General features: G+C 39.4%; 1 protein-coding gene across 1 annotated transcript in view; it reads left to right on the top strand.

Annotated features, from left to right (window-relative positions):
• fhdc1 (FH2 domain containing 1) overlaps nt 1-21,683 on the top strand; it is a 34,192-nt gene that overhangs the window by 5,864 nt on the left and 6,645 nt on the right. Inside the window, exons 2-8 of the mRNA XM_044347381.1 lie at nt 10,403-11,227; nt 13,009-13,070; nt 16,724-16,826; nt 16,960-17,045; nt 18,171-18,271; nt 19,505-19,575; nt 20,885-20,992. Coding sequence (XP_044203316.1) covers nt 10,724-11,227; nt 13,009-13,070; nt 16,724-16,826; nt 16,960-17,045; nt 18,171-18,271; nt 19,505-19,575; nt 20,885-20,992 — 1,035 coding nt within the window. The 5' untranslated portion in view covers nt 10,403-10,723. The remainder of the gene's footprint in view (nt 1-10,402; nt 11,228-13,008; nt 13,071-16,723; nt 16,827-16,959; nt 17,046-18,170; nt 18,272-19,504; nt 19,576-20,884; nt 20,993-21,683) is intronic.

Genomic DNA, 21,683 nt, shown 5'->3' on the forward strand with positions numbered 1-21,683 from the left:
TTAGTTTAATTTTTGAGAAGCTGCATCTACACTACATTGTTGTCCAGGTAGTTCTTGCTAATATGAGAACAGTATTTATTATATGCTGTTATTCTCTAACCCTATGATTTAGAGCTGATGTAAGCTATAATATGATTCACGGCAATGTTGGCAATCCTTGTGTTTTGGCAATCTCCAGCTTTTAAATCTGTATGTCCCATATCATCAATAATTTCCTCATACTGTCAGCAGGAAGTAATGATGTGCTTGCAAGGCTACCTACAAGAAATGCCTGGTTAGACATAATTTCTGCCTCAGCAGTCTGAAGGATGTCCTGCCCTGTTTCTGTGTGCGAAACAGAGTTTTAATGTGCTGCGACTGGAATGACAGATCCTTTTTGTATAGATCTCTATGATAGATGTGTTAATAATTACACAGGAGATTTTCTCATTAACTGTTGCTGTTGGTAACGTAAATAAAATATTAGTCAGACAAGGACAGTTAGAAGAGCACATTCACTGCATATCTTAAAACTGCTATAATCAATGTTATTATATAAACAATGAATCAGATGACTACATGTATTGTGACCCACAGGGAATTCTTACCCAACTCTGCAGCTGACCTCAGCTCTATAGAGCATTTTAGTATCTTTTAACTGTTTTGGTTTTATAGCCCACAAACTGAACTGTTTGGTTCAGTCTCATCACTCTCATCAGGGTCGTTTTTGGCCGCAGCAGGCAGCTGTTGTCAGCAAAAGGGAAAAAAAGCTCTAAAAACACACTTTATGCTACCTGCCCAGCACCAAACAGCAGACAGACAAAGTTAGCGACTGGCTGGTGAGCAGAGTGGAGCATTTAGCAGCTTGGTGGAGACCAAAACAAAGGTAAAAGAGAGTGAATGTTGGACTTATATTGGTGGCCAGAAATATGACACTAAATGAATGCTAATGTTGCTCAGTATGTGCTTGATGTGTAAATTAGCAACTGTTTGCTAACACATTCGCCATATCAATTATATAAGGTGATAGATAAAAGGTCAGTGTTGGTGTCTCTCCGTCATACGCTCTGTAGCACCATTATTCCACCTCCAAGACTGAGTATTAAATTGCATATTCTCATGTAAATATATAAAATTTACTCTTATAATTTTGGTAATATATAATTGATAGTATTATTCCCAGAGAAAGAGTCTCACTCATTGGTTAATAGCATCTAATGCTATCATTGAATGAGTAGGCGAATCATTTTCATGACTCATTAAACAGGACTGAAAGTACAGCAATAGAAAACAATGCCATAATTATTTGATGTAATCCTTGATCAGAATTTTAAAAGCCCCAAATAGCCTACTTAGTGTTTTGTCCTTTCCAGACAGCACTACATAACCCAGAAACCCACATTTTTTTTATCAGAAGTACTTAAGGATAAATCTCTGGTTCAGTCACACGGATGTCACAAGCTAACCACAGACACCTCTCTTTTTTCCAACCGAAGTTTTCACAGTTTCTGCCAACTTGTTAAAAAAATATACCCAATTATCCAAGACCGACTGAGTAATAGTAACTTACTTTAAACACTATTATTAAGTGTAGAGAATGAAAATGTGACACATGAATCCTCCCGTATGCCTCGCTCAACTACAGAAAAAATAGATAATTGGGGTGGGGAGGCTAATAATTGAGCTGCTTACAGAGTTTATGAATCAGGCACTAATGTCACATCCAGCTGACAGCTTTCCTCTCACACTGAATGGGACTTTGATGCAAAGAGATGGGAGAGAGAGACTGACTATTTATAGTAACGTTTATGAATCGTGGGCCCATTTTAAGTCACAGTAGAGCAACACTGGGGACAGTTTTTAGGTAAATTGCCATGCTTGAGATCCCTAAAGAATGGAGAGAGACACTGAAATGAGTCGAGCAGGACTTTGTTTTTTAGATTCTTTATACTGAGAGGACTTAAAAAAAGATGCTTTTTGCAGCAGCTTTTTAAGAAGTCAGAAAATGTAAATCAAAACGTAACATCTTAATGTATCTATATGTCATGATAAGAAACATACTGTACGTTTGTTTCCTGCTTTTTACTTTCTGCAAAGTTGCACAACTGGACGTTGAGAAGGTGCAATGAGAAGATTAACCTATGGTGACCGGCAAGGCAGACGATCCTCAGCTAACCTTTTGAAGATAACCCTGTGATGCAAAGATCCATGTTTGTCAGTACCGAAGGTTTAGTTTCACATGGCATAAGATGCCGTGTACTGTACCTTGGCCTCCTGAGGAATCCATTCCTCGCTCCCAGACGAATAACACCATGTAATAATCTCCTCAAAACCGATTTTGCAGATTTGAGAGTGAAGAAACTGTTGAGTTCTATTAGAGCCACATTAATCCCCCACGCAGAACTTACTGTAGCACACATGGCTGTTTGTTTGGAGGTTGTTCGTCTGTTCGTGCAGCAGTAAATTCACTGTAAATTCAGATGTAACCTAACTCCTTTGTCAATATAATTTCAAAGTTACATGTCAAATACAGCACTGTTTTAATCAGAATTCCCTCTTCTTGCTGTCATGATGGATTGGATCAGAGATAGTTAAGATAAAAAAGCCTGAGAGGAGCATTACTATGTCTTCAGACAACCTTTGAACAATAGTTTAAAGACAGGAAGAGAGGTTGGAGTGAGTAGAGGAAATAAATGAGACTCATATGATGAGGATTATCTGATTTGACAGCTTGTGGACAGAGTACTGACATGTTCATTGATTTGCTCGCTCACCCAGAGTCCACATCTTGATCGCTTTGTGTCAAGGGAGTGAGGCTGGAAGCTTGAGCGTTTTTACTCATTGATCCTGCAAAGGTGATTATCACAGGAGCTAATTTAGCAAGATTAAAGTGCAAAACTAAGAGCTAATTTAATTGTTTTGTCTGAAATATTCACGTAGCAGACAAGCTGCCAACTTTCTAGAGATAAAGTACATAAGTCAAGACCTTTTTTTTTTTCTGTGCTTTCTGAATATTTCACTAAACCATAAGTTTCCACAGGTGAATTGCCTCTGGGTTGGCATCACTGAGCTCAGGACAGCAGCAGTTGGGTTGGAAGAGAGGTTACTTTATTCATGGGGACATGAATAATTTACTCAGTCAGGTTCTGCAAGGGGTCACTCAGAAAATACAGACATGAAGGTACCAAGTGCTTAATCTTTCAAAATATTTGATAAATCCTGGATTTCCTGGATAATGGGTTTCTTGTTCCTTGTCCTTGGTAGTTAATTTGTGTGTTACACAACCAGCATTATGAGATGATAAGTGGACTGCAGTTCAGCACATATTTAGTTTGTAACTTAAGCACATGTTGTCTGGTGTCAAAAGATATTGTCAGCAAACTTTTTACATTGAGGTTTTGACATGCACTTTATTTGACTAAGGTGCATTTTGTTTTAGGATGAGGGTGGAGGCTTAATGTGATTTATGAGGCAGACCAGATTTATACAGCTTGAATACATTAGTGATCCTGCTGCAGTCTGTCACCTTCTGCGACATCTGAATGATGAACTGCAGTCTCTCTGCTGTCGCCAAGGACGGCTGTACTGTAAACGTTTGTCTCTGTTTGCTACACGCTCCTAAAAGATGTCATTTCATATCCTCTTTTATGTGAAAAGAGAATTTCTGGCGACACAACTCTTTTGTCTGTGTGTGTGTGTGTTTGTGTTGTGTTGTTGGTGAGAATATGCTCAACTCAAAGTCTATTGTTTGTCTTCTCCATTGTAAAGGGTGCAGCGTTTTTTTTCATCCACACTGAGCTGCTGAACAATACAGAAACAGATGATCCAAGTGGTGAGCAACAGACAGTGTGTGCATATTTTATACAGTTATAGTTTAATCAATTCAATTAATTTATGAGTGTAAAACCCTTTAAATAGTAGCCCTTTGGAAATCCCCTTTGGGAGTTGTAAAGAGGGCCTTGACATTGGTGTTGGTGGGGTGAAGCAGCATTTTGACTGCAATGACATAAGAGACAAAACAGGTATCCTTCAGCCTGGATTATCATTGGTTGATAGGAAAGTCCTCAAACAAGTCTCAAGAGGTGGAGCCTCAGTTTGATGACAAAATTTGAGTAATACCTGTTTTCTACTTGAACTTGTGCTAAAAGCTTCAGTTCATCGACAGAAAATGTCAGATGTCATACAGTTCTTTGTACCTGGAAAGAGGACATACACATACACACAAGAGTATGCTGTACTGACTCTAAAGCCTCTTGAGGCAAATTTGTGAAAAGTGATTTGGGCTACATAAATAAATTCGACTCGACTTGAGGCAAAACTCAAGGACATTATTCACACAGTAGGAGACAAGCTGCTTTTTCGGTTTTGGGCTGTTTTCACATTGGGCTCGACTTGAGGTGGACATTTCTTTACCCCTTTTGATATATTTAGACTAAATGATTGACAAAAATAATGTGTAGATTGATTGATTGATATTAAAATGATCATTAGTTGTAGTCTTAGCTTGCAGAATTCGTTTTACAGACATGAGTAAAAAAAATAGTCCTCAGTGCCACTAAAATCCCGTCATGGCCTGCCCTCTCACCACCGTTTGGGCAAGCAGAGATCAAGGTGGTCGAACGGATCAAAAACAAACAGGTCCGACAGCGACACCCCACTGAGCTCTACGCAGAACTGCTCTCTGCTAACGAGCGTTCCCATGGTGATGTTGATGGAGCAGGATTGGCCAAACCCCTTGTGAACGCGCCTCTTTGCCCCTACAGTGTGAGTGAAAGACCTCAGCTCTGCAGGGGGCTCACTGACCCTCAGGAAATTGAACTGGAAGTTAGCAACAGGGGATTATTATAGCAGGCAGCGGTGCCTTGACCTTCAGCATCACACTTCTGTGAGTGAGAGCAGATTTTATTTGTTTTGGACTTGGCGGTTCCCTGGATTCCTGTTGACAGTCACGACAAGTTAAAAACCTTTTCAGTTGTGCAGGTTGGGTTTTTATGAAACAGGAAAGCAGTCAGAGGTCTCTGCATCACTTTTTGTATATTATGAAACTACAGGTGGGTGACAAATATAACAAAGAACCAACATAAAGTGTCTTAATCAAGTGCTGGGCAAGATTCTCCAAGTCTGCTGAAAAGATAAACACCATTCTTCCAAAATTGGGTGTTTTGATGGTGGTGGTGGAGAGCTCTGTTTAACATGTCCCTCTATAATCTCCAATAGGTGTTTAACTGGGTTGAGATCTGGTGACTTTGAAGGTCATAGCGCATGATTCACATCATTTTCATAGTCGTAAAACCAGCGATACCTTTGTTTCCTGCATGGAAGCATCTGCATTAATTTCTCTCACTCATTTGTTTCCAGGTTCAATAAGAGTGATTTTTTTCCCTTCCGATTGTTTTAATGATTTAGTCATTTGCCCAGATTCAGGTTGTGTATTCCAGTTTTGAGCAGGTCTGTTACAGGTCTGTTTCAAGTCAGTCCAAAAAACCGATCCGATTCACTGGATCAATATTGGCACTGATACTGACCTGATTAAGCATATCAGATATCAGCCATAATATGACTGATCCACTTTCAACCGTCAGTTTCTCTGTTGATGTAATTTAGTGGTCAGTGTTTCGGCTATCCATTACATTCATTCAGTCATAGCAGGCCGCCAACTCAGTTTTTTAGTGCCACAGCACCCCTGACCTCATGTTACCTTTCATAAAAATCATTCCAATAAATCTATGCAGTGAGGGATCCAGATTTTGCAGTGAGAGATCTAGGAAAAATTGGCAAAATGACAGAATAGGTATAGGATCAGTTCTTGGTATCAGCAGATATCTTGAGTTGTTGGAATTAGTACAAGTGGAGTCATTTTTAAAACAATTGACTGCATCTGAAAGGGCCCTAAGAGATGAAAGGATAATTAAACCTGATAAACAATGTGGCTGACCTGAACAACTCCAGCTCTTTTCTCATCTTTATCAGCAATTTGTATAAAAGATGAAGAAAGAAGCTGTTGTTACATTTGGTTTCACCTACTTTGTGCTCTTTTCTGTCCCTTTTCTGTCAACTTCTTCCTCAAGATGTCAAAGAAACCCTCAATTTCCCTGCACTTCACAGTTCACAGTCTCCATCTCACCTCAAAAAACACATTTTTCTCTTGCAATGAGTATTACGCACCACTATCAGGTATTAGACATATTGACACACAGACCCGAGACCCGTGGAGATAGAACGGGACCCCACACAATTAGACTGAATATAATTTGTACTCGGGGCATCTTGAGCTTCTTGCGACCTCTTGGGAGGGGCCCACTTCTTTCTTCATGTTAACTTTGACCTCTGTTGTGTTACCCATCAGACACTAATGATAGAGGGTGGGGTGTTCCTTGTCACTAATAAAGACTGATAGCAGTGGGAATGCCTCGGGGTCGACAACAGGTGTACCCACAATCTGTCACGGCAACAGGTGGATGATGTGTGAAATCTGGAAACGGTCTCTCTGCTTTCTCTCCCCCAGGGCTCCTCTGTATAGTGTTACTGACAGGTGTGTTTCCTCCTCAGTAAATCATGTTAGGCAAATGATGTCGGTTACAGCCTTGTTGGCTGGTTGTTGTCTCATCATGCAGTTTGAGATGTAATGTAATGAGAAGGAAATACCACTTATCAATCACAGTCACAGAGCTGATTTCTTTGGAGAGGCAGGATTAATGTACCGCATGTAACACAACTCAGATGTCTGTTTCACTAGAGTTAGAGAGCAGACCGGAAAACTGCAGGGTGTCTCCAAGTGTGTGTTCAGCTTTAAAGGAACAGTTTGACATTTTGGGAATGTTATATTTCTTTAGTTTAATTCATACATAAACTCAAGCATTAAAACAACAATTTGCAGTTTTAGGCGTTTCCCCCTGCTTCCAGTCTTTATGCTAAGCTAACTGTCTTCTGGTTGTATCTTCATGTTTAAAGGAATAGTTGGACCTTTTTCCTTTTGGGGGGGAGAAAAAGGCTTATTGCTTTTTTGCTGAGAGTTAGATAAGAAGATTGATCTCATGTCTGTCCATCAAATCTAAAGTTAGAGCCAGGACACAGTTAGCTTAGCTTAGCCACAAAGACTATGGGGCAAGCTAGCTTAGCTTTGTCCAAAGTTAAAACGTCCACTTTCCAGCACCTCTAAACCTCACTTATTAACACTATAATGTATATCTGGTTTAATCTGTACAAACTTATTATCTAAAAACAACTACTTGTGGTTTTATGGGGGCTATGTGCTAGACTTGCTGGTTGGGAGCAGTGACTTCCTGGAGTCCCAAGATTCCAGTTTTTGAACAGATTAAGCAAACGAGATATAACATTTTAGTTAATTGCTGAATTTAGGTGTTGGTGAACATATTTCTTTGACCTTTGACAGAGACAGGCAAGCTGTTTTTATCTGTTTCTAGTCTTTATGCTAAGCTAAACATCTCGTGGCTCCAGCTGCATATTTATTGAACAAACATGAGGGATCAATATTCTCATCTAAATCTCAGCAAGAAAGCGAATAAATGTATTTCCCAAAATGTTGAACTCTTCTTTTATAGCAGCTGACTGTAGCAAAGATGACAATGTGCAGAATAAACAATAAAATACAATAAAAACATTAACCGAGGTGGCAGACAGTTTAACCCTTCCCGTTCCCTTTCTGTTTTCCATTGCATCTTTTAGTGCAGCCATGTTTTTAGCTCCGCATAAGGAGATGACTCGGTGTGAGGTCAGTTGTTGTCACAGTCTCATGAATTAGACATGAGTGATGCTGTGGTCCGGCTCTGAAGAAGGGACAGCTGAGCACGCCGGCTGATGTTGGCAACATGAGGCCATTTGTGACGTCTGCTTTATTAATTAGTAAAGATCCCTCTGGTATCAGGTGGACAAGGCTGCTGACTAATGGGAGATTACCCCTAAGATGTACTTGAAAGGTTGTATAAGAGGCAGCAAGTAGATTATAGAAATCACCAGAAAGTAGCCACGTGTTTGATAACAATTATTTATTATTATGTTTATGAACAAATGCAAAAGATAGAAAATGTGCTGACTTATCTTGGTTCCAATTGTTTCCCTTGAAATCAAATTCTTTCTGTTAAGTCAATTTTAAGGTGCTGAAAGCAACACACTGTCACCCCCATCACCACCGAGCCTCCGATTCATCTCCTGTTTTTGTCAGAACTTCTATTCATTTCTTACTTTAGACCGAGAGGAGAGTATCAGGTCACTGTAGCCATGTCAACTGTGAGTGATGTGTTGTCCTGAAACAGGACCAGTTTCCCTCCAACTGAGAGCAACAGTGCAGCTGATAATTTGAATAAGAGGCAAGGAGGGAAGGGGAGGGGGCTCAAGTACTTCCCTCCTTTCTGGTCTATGAGGTGGTTGAGTTTTCCAGTACTCCTTTACCACTCAATGACCACTTCCTGTCTTCAGTAAATTCTCTTCTGAAACACTGTGCTGTTTCTAGAGGTTGTTTCAAATTGTAATAGTCTATGTTTAAATAATGTTTTCAGTGACCTGTAAATTTTGTTAATTTAAAATCATCTTTCTCTACTGTATGTGCATGTTTTACCTTATGCTGCTGTAACCTTTACATTAATGTGACGGCATTCAATTCAGTGCCGTTTTACAATATACAGTATTACTAAGGAAATGTGACTTTTATGTAAAAGACATGAGACCGACATGCTATTTACATAACAAGGTGCATGTTTGCAATGGGGGGCTTAGACTCAACACAACTGTATTTTTTTCAACAGTTACTGTGTGGAATAGAAGCAAATTCCCACTGTGTTAACCAGTAACCGCCCCTTTAATTTGATAGTGGTGGGCGCTCTCTTACAGGCGAAGGTGCTTGAATAAAACTCAGTGTCATGTTGTTTTATGGTTCCAGTTAGAGCTGCAACTAACGAGTTTTTTCATTATCAATTATTCTGATGATTATTTTCTCGATTAATTGTATGCTCTCTAAATGTCAGAAAATAATGAAAAATGTCCATCACAGTTCCCTGAATCCCAAGGTGACCTCTTCAAACTAGCAGTCCAGAATCCAAAGATATTCAGTTTATTATCACAGCACATCCTCACAAATAAGAAGCTGAAACTTGAGACTATCAGACATCTTTGCTTCCGATTTTAGTTTTACATCATCATCATAATTTTGTTGTATTACCTGTAGATAATCACTGTATGAGAATCCTATTAGCCGCAGGCGTGCAGAGGAAAACGGAAGCTGGGGAGACGACATGTCCACATTGCTGTGGGAGAGAGACCGTGCAAACACACACACACACAAACTCTCTCACACACACACACTTTCACACACACACAGATCCTATTAGCTCAGGGTCCCTGACTCATGTTCTCCCACAGTGAGCTGTCAGCTGAGGTGGAAATTTAGAGTTTTTCAGGTGTTATAATGCAATTGAAGAGTTTTCCTTCAAATCTACTATATGATTAAATTTAAAGTCCTCACAGGTGTAATGCAGTTTCCAGGCTGAGATAAAAAAAATTAAAAAATAACTATTATTAGATTATTCTGCAAGTTTGTGGATGTGTTTTTGGGCCCGGTAACATGGAATAAATGTCTTCTTCAGTTGTTTCAGTTCAAATGTTTTGTTGTTGCAGGGTGAACCTACAAATTGATCTGATCAAATTCGCTTTTTTATGGCACACTGTGCTGTTTTGTGATTGTTCGTTGCTATGCGACAGGCTCTTCCCTATGGCAACAGATGATGCTGATTGGAATACATGAGAGACCGCCGGTTGTTTTCCATAAAGCTACTATCAGTACTGGATGCTGATTGGCCACCAACCTGAGGAAGTTTGTCTGACTGGATTTTAGTAATTGTTGCTTTTCATTTTACCAGAGTTCATCCCATACCGTCTTTTTAATCAATTAATTAAAGGAATGGAATTAATTAGATTAAAATCGAAGAGTCAACAGCAATAAATAATTGACAGGTACAGCAGTTTTAGTGAGAATTAATTCAAGGCATCGAGGTGTCGCTTTGAGGTCAAACCAGATCATCACACTACCACAAGACATGACTTTATTAAAAGGAAATTATTTGTGGAAATCACATTATTGCGTTAACCTGCAATTACTTTAGTTATCTTTTGCAGCCCGCTACATGAGAGCTGTTTTAGAATGAAAATGACACCAAACTGTGTTACAGAAGCTAAGCTTTGTGTGTAATGTCTCTGACCATTTTACACCCCAGAGCCTGACTTCAAAGCCCTTCAAAAATAGAAAAAATAGGATTTGCCATTTCCCTCATTGTGAGCCCCTTTGACTGAGTACCCCTTCCCTTTTGATCTGTCGCACCCCTTAATTTCCCCTAATTTCAGATTGCCCATGACAACATGCATGACTACCTCTGTATAATCCTGTCCTATGTTGTTTTTGTTGCCTCTGTAGCTCCATGGCTGTTGCCGCCCTCCGCCCTCTTCCCCTGGGAGGTAACGTTCAAAGGCTCTGCTCAGCTCGATGGATGACCAGCTGAATGATGGAGATGGACACAATCAAAGGACATACTCCCTTCATTGTGACTAGATGAAGGGACAGCTACCTTCCTCCACCACTGAGGGGACGTACACTGCAGCATTTTGATGTTCCTCAGGGTGAACTGAAGCTCCTCAAAGAATTAGTTGTTTACAAAGAGAAAATACAGATTTTTTTTTTCAGTTTGCGAAAGACACTCAGAGCATCGAGCTCATATGTTGACAGTTTATCCCTGTGATGCTTGTTATGAGTTGTCCAACCTCAACCAATGAGCCAGAGAGCTGCAGCAGCGAGGGCAGCAGCTGCATCACTTCCTCCATCACCACCTCTGAGCCATCCTCTATGTCTGGACACACTCACTCCACCCTACCTTCCCTCAGTGACACCCGGAACACCCAGCATGAAGCTCCCCCTCCACCTCCCCTGCCACCCCCGCCTCCAGGGGCTCCTCCGCCTCTGCCGCCCCCGGCGACCACGTCCACCAGCCACAACACGAGGAAGAAGCGCCGTGTACGCAGCTTCTTCTGGAAGCCGATCCCGGAGGAGAAGGTCCGCGGGAAGCCCAACATCTGGACGCTGGCAGTGCGGCAGCAGCAGTACCAGATCGATGTCCGCTCTGTGGAGGAGCTGTTCGGGCAGCAGGAGGAGGCAATGACAGGCATACGTGGGGGGACGCCGGCCACTGGAACATCAGCCCGTATCTCCCGGACCCGGTCCTTCAAAGAGAGCAGCAAAGATGAGGTGAGTGTTCATCAGTGTGTCCAAACACCGACAAGTAAAACACATTTGTTTTGACTTTAATGATGATGTAGTTTCTGATTGAGGGTAATATATTCAACCCATCGGACCTGCATAAACTGTCATCTTTTAAATCTAATCTTATATGTTCTACTATAAGGAATAAGATCATTTCTACTATTGATTGATTGTTTATAAAATCCAAAAGTTATTCGCATTGTATGTCACTGTTTTTGCAGCTTTTTAAATGTGTAACCTCAAGAAAAAGTTTGGACAAATTTAGAGTTCATCAGTATATTTTTTAGATTTTACTTTAGAAATCTATTCTGGCCTTTGTTAGACCAAAAACTTTATAAACTGAGAAGAAACCCGAAATCCTGCACACTGTTGGTCGCTAATCAATCAAGATTCAGGCCTGAATCTTATCTGGTGAACTATGAAAGTGAGTACAAATGATTGACAGTGGAAAGGGTTTCTGGTTTCTTCTGAAGGTGCGGACAAACCAGTGGTAAGTAAGCGGTTAGTGGTGAAAAGCAGACAGAACTAACATGTTGTACAAAGTTGTAAATTACACCACTTCTCATCAAATTCTCTGCGTCTTAGATTATTTTTGCCATGCAGATATAAAACAAGAATATAAACAATCAATATTTTATGTAGCAGAAGTCAGTGTCACTGCCTCTATCAAACTGGCTGAACATTTAAGAGCCTTGTGATTTCATGATCAAACTCTAAGCAAAAGAAGCCATTAAATTAAAATATGCTGCTGATCTCGTTACAAAGCTCAGTTTCAGAAAATACACAGTGGAGTCATGTCACCTACAAATTCTTACATCTGCAACCACCACCCTTGTTTTTGCAAACATGTGCAAGACATGCTGGTTACCTCAAGTCCTAAACACACCACCGATGGGATTAGAGAGTCCCAGATTCATAACCATACAAAGCTTCAGTCCATAACTCTACACTGCTCCTTCTGTATTAAGATATCCCTGCAGGGACAAGTTAGGTAATGGTGCTAAGTTACAGCTTTTCTTTAAGTGTAGAAAATGATTTGTGTTCATAATCAGCACAAAAGCGGGCTTGCGTCATTGTGGACTCCTGGAAAGTATGTAACAGGTGAACTGTAAAATAAAACCCACGTGAGGCGTAAGGAGATGTCACAGATAATTCCCCTCTGTGTCCCCACAATGAACTGAGCGCAGCTGGACAAACCTCAAAGTGTGAGCAGTTTGCAGGGAACAGTTGTTACTCAACACTCCTTCGGGAGTTTCAAATAAAGCCACAGTCAGTGCACACGGACGCATATCTCTAATGTTGTCTATTAGCTAGTCTAGTATCATATACTAGTCTATTATCATATATTGTTATTGACTAATTGATTAATCAATTCAGCATAGTTTGTGGAAGGAAACTTTAAATGTTTTTTTTACTTTTCTGCCTCTGTCTTTAACTGAAGCCACAGGTGTGTCTAACTGCCGTTTAAAAGCTTTAATTAGGCCTTGTGAGGGAGACTTTTTAAAAATGTACGTACTGTACAGTCACCTGTTAAAGGAAGGCAGTACAAGCTATTGTTAATGGAGGAGGTGTGAACCACACGTGTCGCCCGGTGGAATTTCAGTGTCCCATAGGGAGAGTATGGGTGGTGGTGGGGGGATGCAAGTAACATGAGCAGCAACTACCAGGAGTAGTTGGGAGTAGGCAGGGGTATATATGTGTATTTCTGTTTCATTGTTCAACTGTTTAAAGGCTGCTTCTAACTAAAACTACAACATCTTTTTCAGATCAGTATCCTTGACTCCAAGAGGGGGATGAATGTGGGCATTTTCCTCAAGCAGTTCAAAAAGTAAGTCTTCCACCTGCTTCACCGCCTGAGGGAAGATCAGCTTATATAAAGCCCAGGGGAGCATGAATACCGTGACAAATTAAAGGATCCTGATGGAAAGCGCTGCCTAACATGTTCCATAGTGTTCAGCTGGGTTGAGATCTGGTGACGATGAAGGCAAAAGCATATGATTCACATCATTTACACACTCATCAAACCTTTCAGTGACCCCTCATGACCTGTATATAAGCATCTGAATTTGTTATGTTTCTCCCCTCGATATGTCACTCCTCTGATTGTGTAACATGTTGTGATGTTTCTGTGGGAGAAATGTAATGAAATCCAGGATGGATGTGTCACAGGTTTAGAAATGTTGGTCGTAAAAGTCCAGAACATGAAGCCATAACTAAGACATACAGGTACAGAGTGTATAGAGGGAAGGAGGATGATGAATTTATAAACAATTTTGCCGGCACTTCAGTGCCACAAGCTAACTGCACAAGTACTGAGAAAAGAAAGATATTTTGGCCATTACAAGGAGGCAGTGAGCTATCTGGAGACTTTTTTTTATCCTTCTTCAAATCCCATATTTGAGTATAATGTGTTTACCTGTTCACACTGTTTTCCAAGAGATACACTGAGACCCAACACTGATGGTATCTTAAGACCACAGACATGCTAGCGGCTTTGTGGTACTTTGAGCTAAATGCTAACATTGACATGCTAACATGCTCAAAATGACAATGCTAACATGCTGAGCTGATGTTTAGCAGTTATAATGTTTACCATGTTCAACATCTTAGTTTAGCGTGTTAGCATGCAGACATTTCCTAAGAAGCACACAACACAAAGTAAAGCTGAGACTGATGGGAATGTCACTAGTTTTTCAGGTATTTGGTCATAATCCGAAGTGACTTGATGGTGGCAATAGAGGAAAAGTCAGGGGATCATTAGTCATTAGGATTCATCATGTGGGAACCATGAAAGTGTAAATTTGGTAGCAATCCATCAAGCAGGTGTTGAGATATTTCACTGGGTAAGGGAAAACTTTGACCTGCTGATGGCGCTAGAGGAAGGTTTAGGCAATCCATCCAATTGTTGTCAAGATATTTCACTAAAAGCCTAAACAATCAGCCTGCTGGGAGCGTTAGAGAAGAGCAGAGGATTCAAAATCATTAGGATTTATCCTCTGGGGACCATGAATGTCTACACAAAGTTTCGTGACAATCCATCCAGTAGTTGTTGAGGTATTTCAGTCTCAACCTGGATCAAAGTGATGGCCAGACAGACCGACATGCCCATCCCTAGAGCCATATGCCGCTAGCATGGCAACATTGTCAGTTTCAGTTTGTGTTTGAGGGTTGAACAGAGGAAAAATCCATTATAAACCTTTATAAACGTGGAAGATTAGGGTCAAAATCTGTGTCAGTTATTTTAATAGGCTTTCTTTGCGCTCCATTGTTTATAATTAATTGGATCAGGAAATCTCGAGGTGTGTTTGACCAGACTCAGCGTTGTACTTCGTGTTTGGAGTAGAGTACAAAAAGTGTGTCAGGTGTCTGTTTGCATGACAGTGTATTTGCATGGCTCCCCACTACATTTTAATGACATTTGACTGTCCTAGGAGCCATGCTGCACTCTGTCTGAGTGTGGCCAATGACCTCATCGCTGTCAATGTTTATTCTTGTTTGTTCATTTTACTTCAACACAAGTATGTGTTTATCTTTTATCCGCTATGTACAGTTGACTCAGAAAGAGTTCAGACTCCTTCACTTTTTGAACAATTTATTTTATTTTTGCCAATCAGTCTACACTCAACAACCCATAATGACAAAGCGAAAACATGTTTTCAGAATCTTTTGCAAATCTATTAAAAATCAAAAACATTTACACAAGTTTAAAAAGTAAAAGTGGACTTTCTGAATCTGAATCTTTCTGAATATTGAAGATGTTGAAACAGTTACCAATTTTGGCAGTTTACTGTGTGCTGATAGCTGTTTCAACAATATCTTCAATGTTCCTCAATATAGAAATGCTACTCTCTCAGAGCCACCAATCAGAGTGTTTTGCAGATTCACGTTTTTATCAAAAACTGCACCATAGTTGCTAAATTTAATCTAAAACTGACTCTGAATCAGAAAGTGAACTGTTTCTTTTAAAATCATAATTTGCAAAACAAATACAAGCAATAGAAGGAGCAGGATACCAAACAGAGAAAACACCCAGAAAAACAGGGAAGAGAAAAGAGAATGAAAAAACGTTCCCTGATTTTAACACAGAGGTTGTGTGAAGTGGATAAAGTCAGTTAAACTACTGAATGTATTATCAAGTTTATACAAAGTGTGATATCAAACTTCCCTTCACTGTTAACAACACAGGCAACAGAATTTTAATCTTGGCGATCGGATGTTTCTCACTAAAATTATGCTTGAAAGTTGCAGTTGATTTCTCTCATTACATTTTTATATACAAAGGCTCGTACCTTTTATGTTTTCTATCAAAGAACCAGATATGTTCAAACACAGTTGTTCATCTTCTGTGCTAATAATTCAACCGAGAGAGTTTTTTGTCTTTTCAAGCCTTGAAAGTGCTCCATCTGTAAGTCAACTGAGATTGCCTCTGCAGAAAACAAACAGAAGTAAAAGTCATGTTCACTTTCTTCATAAACGATGTTGGGTGACCGGCAGTTAGAGCACCTCTGAGGCTGCGATCGCCGTGAAACTCTCCATACAAATATCATATAACATAATATAATATAAACTTTATTCATTCAGAACTTTTCAAAACTAAGTTAGAAACTGTTCTAAACTGTTGAACCAGGATGGAAACATTTCAGGACTGCAATAAGGCAAATAAAATCAGATAGTTAAAAATAATACAAAATACTGTAAAATACCCAACAATGTAAAATAATCTTCTCCTCCATCATCCAGGAGCAGAACTCGTCATGTAGCAACACACAAATTTAAGCTCAAAAATCAGGTAGAGCACAAAACTTATGTTACTGTTACCATGACCATGACCAGAGCTCCTCACAATACATTTTGATCCAAGAGTTGAGTAAACATGTAACTGACACCATCTCAGCAAAAGTGGAATATTATGAGCTTCATAAAAGTGGCATTTATTGCAGCGTGCATGTATCGGGTTGCATTATATTGTAAGGTATCTGATTACTGGAAATCATCCATGAAGGATATCTAATAGTCTTTTATATAGCAGTGATGTAATTAGAGTAGATATTGTGTTGCAGCGCCACAGACCAGGATGATGTCATGAATGAATTTTACTAGAAGTAACCAGACATGATTGAGAATACACGTTGAACTGGTGAAGTGAATTTAACTGCACGTTTAATGCTCACATGTACAGTCGAGGGTACAAAAATGCATCCAAGCACGTTGATACTCAGTTGTGAAAGCTGGACAAAGCAGCAAACTTTAAAAAGATCTGGATCCCCTAGAAAAGCATTTTATCTTTATCAACAGAGCAAATCCTTTAATTGTTGGTGCCATTATTCTGTTTTACATGTCAATAAAGCTCCACCAGACCATGACAACTTTCTTTCTGAGGAAAAGTTTGATCAAGTCCCTTTGTAATCATCGAGGGAGCATTTAAACTGAGCACCTGTGCTATTTATTGACCTTAACTGAAATGAGATCTTTGACTTCCAGGTCCAACCGCTCCATTGTGGAAGACATACGACAAGGAGAAGGAAAGATTTACGGAGCAGAGCTGCTCAAAGACCTGCTGAAGCTCCTGCCTGACATAGAGGAGGTGTGTGTTTATGCATGTCTGTGTGGCTTTTAACTAATTATGAATAGCATAAAGTATTTGAATTAAAGACCAAAACTGATGATAAAAGACAGTAGAACCCGCTGAACTTCTTCCTTCTCTATTTTCTCCACAGATCAAGAAGCTGCAGGCGTTTAAAGGAGATCCAGACAAGCTGACGCTCGTTGATTCCTTTATGTACCTCTTGATCCAGGTGCCACGGTACGTTGGTTTCAATGGCTGAGTGCGTAGTTTATTCAGTCAAAGAGAAATGTGTTATTTGTTTGACATTCAGTGAAAGGAGAAAAGGATTACACTGTTCAGACTTTAATACATTTGTGAGGATAGATTTGTATTTTGTAGGGACTTTCCAACTAACTCGCACTGCTCTGATTTATATATCTGATTTATACGTGTTCTTATAAAGTTGTTGCATTCGTTTGTATTTATTTTTCAGGGACAGTGCACATAAAATGACAATTTAAAATGTAACAGTTAGTCAAGATTGATGAATTGTTATCTGCAGTCTCTTCCAAAAGTGTAAATAATCAATTTGAAAGTACAAGTTAAAGTTTTTTTTAAATAATCAATTAAACTGACAATTACCGGTATTTCTTTTGATGAATCGATTAATTGATATGTCTATAAAAATGTTGAAAAATAGTGAAAAATTTACCAGAGTCATATGTCTTGTTTTGTCCAATCAAAACCCAAATATAATCAGTTTACTATCATGTATGACAAAGAAAATCATTAAATCATCACGTTTTAGGATCTCAGACCAGCTACAATTCTGCTTATAAAATCATTGAAATGATTATTTGATTATCGATTGAATAGCCGATTGACTAATAATTGCAGCTCTAAATAATTGCCCTACCAGCAAAGTCTCAGATATTGTGGACATTTTCTGGAAAATGTTCTTATCTTTTTTCCAAAGTTTCTTCTCTGCAACAACACTGGGTGATATCACATTACAGTAGTATTAGTGTAATGGAGATGGTGTGTGGAGGGAGCAGATGTAAAACAATGTTTGGAAAAAAAAATTCTACTCTCTGTGAGTATTAAATGAAGTACCATTAATTTTTAAATGAGTATTGAGCATCTGGAGGCACTAAAAGCTCTATTAGCTCTCATGGCCACTCAAGATAGAGATACTGTATGTTCAGTTATGTCCCACTAACTGTAATGTAAGAAAAAAAAAAAACTATCCCTCCTGTTTCCTCATATCTCATCCTGACCATTTGAAAATAACGTTTATGCCTCACTGCACCCATGTCTTCATTAATGTCCTGTCGTTCACCGCACATCACAAATTCAATCCCTCTATGTGTTGCACTCTGACAGGTTCGAGGTTCGGATCGAGGCCATGGTCTTACGGGAAGAGTTCTTCCCTTCCTGTGCGTTGATGAGCCATGAGATCGATGTCGTCCGCGTCGCCACTAAAGGTAATGACACATCCTTCTCGTACACACAGTCACAGGCGCTCAGACAGGTGACCCAGATATTTGAGCTGTCAGCAGCGGCGTACAAAAAGGTTAGAATGTGTCATCTGTTATACAGCGGTGTGGAAAGACAAGACTGTTTCATCTTTTTCCTTTTTAAAAGTATTGTATTTTAGATTTTTCATATGTAAATTTATACATTTTATGAATCATAAAATGCATTTTAAATGATTGCAAAAATTCCACCATAGCTGTATATAGTTAAAATGGACCAAAACCCATGAGTACCACCCCTGAAGTGTAACAAGACTGAGGGTCTACAGCCATGCTAGCAGCTCTGTGAGGCTGCATTAGGCACAGTGGTGCTATAAGCTAAATGCTTCTGTCTGCATGCTCATATTAACAATGTTAACATGCTATTGTATACTATGTTCACCATCTAATGTGTGTTAGCATGTTAACATTTGCCAATTAGCCCTAAACACAAAGTACAGGTAATGCTGAAAGGGGATGTCATTAGTTTTGCAGGTATTTGGCCATAAACCAAGTATTAGACAAATTAAAAACTTAATGATGGTGCCGGATTAAAAGTCAGGGGATCACTAAACTTCACACAGTTCATCCTGAGGGAGACATATATGTGTCTACCAAATTTCATGGCAATTCATCCAAGATATTTCAGTCTGGACTGACCAACAGATATTGCCATCTGTACAGCCACGTTGCTAGAATGGCTAAAAAATGCCATGTGCTACTGAGTTTGACATATTCTGGGGATTATAAACTGACCAAGACCTTGTGAGCAATATTAAACAGTGATTACTGCGCATCTTTTGAGCCTCTGTGTCATTTTAGCTGAGTCACACTGTCTTGCCTCTCTGTGCCTTATTGGATTTTTCTTAAAACCCTCCTCTACAGTACAGTGACCTTTCCACCGCATTGCAGGGCTATCAGTTAAACACTGCATGGGACAAATTAAGTCTAACTTTTATGACACCATTTAATTAAAACTATCTGCAGTACCCTTATTTACTCTTACTATTAGCACTAATATACCGATGGTCAAAATGCAAAAAGAAATGTAATTTAAGCACTAATACGTTTGAAACAGATCATTATTACTGCTGCAAGTTGTCCTGACTGATGCTGGTAAATCAAAGTGGAATAAGTGTGTAATGGGTTGCTGTGATCTGCTCTGGATTCACTAATTGCATTTGTATTGATCCTTTCCTATAGAGCTGATGAACTGCGAGGAGCTTCATGCCATTCTGCATCTGGTGTTGCAGGCCGGAAACATTATGAATGCTGTAAGTCTGCAAGTCATGTTCACTTTATATTACACAGACACTACACTCCAGTCTGTCTGATATACTAAAGCGAGTGTTCCCATGAAAAAACAAAAAGCCAATAATGTGTCAGTCCATCTCTATACTTTGTGACTTCCTTTCCTTATGTCTTACTCAAGACATAAATCTTTTAAATGGGTGAAAATATATAATAGAAGACTTAAAAAGGCTTACAAATGTTCCTAAAATGGCTGGACATTGTAGGTTTTACCAAAAGTAACTCAAACAAGAGTAAATATGTGTAAAGTGCATTTATTGGGGATTATTTTCAGCTGTGAATTAATCCTCATTTGGTACTTAGTAGTGAGTATTTACAACAGTATGTGAGATTGACTCCAAATGAACTTAAGTGTCTGTGTTCATGGTGATAAAGGAACATGTCAGCCAGTGCAACAGTGAAAATATGCTCATTTGCTTTCTTGCCAAGAGTTAGATGAGAAAATTGCTACCACTCCCATATCTGTCCATTAAATATGAAGAGCTAGGAGACGGTTAGCTTAGTTTTGCATAAAGACTGGAAGCAGGAGGAAGCAGCTAGCCTGGTATAAAGACTTTTTTTAAAAAAAAAATCAGCCTAGACTGGACTTTACTGGTTGGTCCTCTCTCCCCCTGTCTCTTACAGATCGCATTAACTCGGTAAAAAAGAATGTATTGCCCAAGTTTCTCTTTCAATCTTCCTTCCCAAGTCCTTTTTCAAAACCTTAGACCAAGCCATTCTTCCTTTATATGGAATAAAGGCCCTGTTAGGATACAAAAGATGCTCTTACAGATGCCAAAAGCATCAGGGGGTCTTGCCCTTCCAAACTTCCAAGTATATTATTGGGCAGCAAATATACACAGCATCCTGCACTGGTCCCATTGTCATTACTGCCTTAGCGACTGGGTCCCTACCTGGGTCAGGACGTGTCATGCAGACCAATGTCTCTTACGGCACTGGCTTGCACCCCATTATCTAAGTCTCCCTCTAATCTAAATTATAGCCCTGTAGTAAGTCAATCACTGCAAATATTGACTCTATTTCTAAAGTATTAAAAACAACCACTGACCCTTCCCCACTCCTCGCTCTCCTCGGCCTCTCATCCAAATATACTCCTCTCTAAAATCCCCAGAAGGATGCCCTGGTCTTCCCGTAGATCAATTCATTGTTGGTTTTAGTCTTTTAATGGGATTTGTGGACAGTAAGAAAATTATATAATATTGCCAGCTGTGTCTTTTAACATCTCTCTACGTTGCTGTGAGATCATTCTTTTGTTCCTCTGTGGTTCTTCAGGGAGGCTACGCAGGCAATGCCGTGGGCTTCAAGCTGTCATCCCTCCTCTCATTGGCTGACACCAAGGCCAACAAGCCCGGGATGAACCTGCTGCATTTTGTCGCCATGGTGAGTGACGGCTTCAGTTATACAATATCAGGGACACTATTGAAACCTGTAGTAGCTTATGTAACTCAATACAGCACTGTAACATAATTACCATGGCGTCAAATCCTTTGATGTCAACAAAAACTGAATGTTAACAGCTTCACACTGGTGCAGTTTGTTGCAGGGCTACATATTTGGGTTACCTCAGATCAGTGGTAGGCAAATAGCGGCCCATGGGCCAAATCTGGCCCTCCAGCAAAAACATCTGGCCCCTGAAGAAAGCTGAACTTTTCACTTTGATAGTTTACAGCAAAACTTTTATTTTTCACAAATTAACTATGAGTAGATAGCAAATCTACTACAGTGTAGTGTAGTGCAACACAGAGGAAACATTTTCATAATCAAGTCATTTTTGCCAAATTTATATTAATATACGTTGCTCTAATTCTGTTGTTTCTTACGTACTAATGGAAAAAATTACATTTGCTGTTGGATATAGTCCTAAAAAAACAGTTTCATCTATCAATTATATTCTTAAATTAATTAATAGGAATAAAAAAAACAAAATATTGGAAAAATGCAGCGTCCCCCTAATATAATTTCATACAATAAATAAGAATGATATAAGGTTCTCTTCTGTTTTTGAAGCCATTAATGTGTATGTTAAGCAATGTGTTTCACCTCATCTAAGAAAAACACAATTTGAAGTATT

This window comes from Thunnus albacares, chromosome 3, assembly GCF_914725855.1.
Source record: "Thunnus albacares chromosome 3, fThuAlb1.1, whole genome shotgun sequence".
Classification (NCBI taxonomy): Eukaryota; Metazoa; Chordata; class Actinopteri; order Scombriformes; family Scombridae; genus Thunnus; species Thunnus albacares.